The sequence below is a fragment of the Etheostoma spectabile genome, chromosome 15 (assembly GCF_008692095.1).
Source record: "Etheostoma spectabile isolate EspeVRDwgs_2016 chromosome 15, UIUC_Espe_1.0, whole genome shotgun sequence".
Lineage (NCBI taxonomy): Eukaryota > Metazoa > Chordata > Actinopteri > Perciformes > Percidae > Etheostoma > Etheostoma spectabile.
The window spans coordinates 2,876,516-2,877,048 of NC_045747.1; the positions used below are offsets into that span (position 1 = coordinate 2,876,516).

The 533-nt window shown below is 47.7% G+C and overlaps 1 protein-coding gene across 1 annotated transcript in view; it reads left to right on the forward strand.

Annotated features, from left to right (window-relative positions):
* The window catches only part of card11 (caspase recruitment domain family, member 11), a 20,113-nt gene that overhangs the window by 13,802 nt on the left and 5,778 nt on the right, over window positions 1-533 (forward strand). Inside the window, 2 exon segments of the mRNA XM_032538263.1 lie at window positions 1-84; window positions 176-377. The exon segment at window positions 1-84 is cut by the window's left edge and continues 8 nt beyond it. Of these exon segments, the coding sequence (XP_032394154.1) occupies window positions 1-84; window positions 176-377 (286 nt within the window).

Genomic DNA, 533 nt, shown 5'->3' on the forward strand with positions numbered 1-533 from the left:
TTCCTCGTCGCATCAGTCAGAAGGGATGGACAGTTATGACCTGGAGCAGGTCAACAATATCTTCAGGAAACTCTCTTTGGAGCGGTACTGTACACATACTCATGCACTCACATGCACAAGAATCATTACATGTCCAACTTACTTATAAACATCTTCTTCTTTTTTGTGTGTGCAGGCCGTTCCGTCCGTCTCTGTCCTCCTTCTCTAGGATCAGCGCTTCCCTGAAGCCGGTGCAGGAGCTGACGTTACTAGGCGACAACCTGCTGAGGGACATAACTTTGGTAGGCGGCAACGACAGCGGGATTTTCATCTCTTCTGTCCAATCGGGCTCCATAGCTGAGAAGGCGGGGCTACGAGAGGGCCACCACCTCCTATTGGTAAGAAAACTTCCTTACTGCATGGGTTAACCACAGGCACACACATGGCTGCAAGATGAGTACAAGTTTACTTAGGTCCATTTTTGGCCAATAAAACCACTGGCTGTAAAATGGAAAAGAACCAGTAAGAACCTAGACATTTGACAAATGTGCATG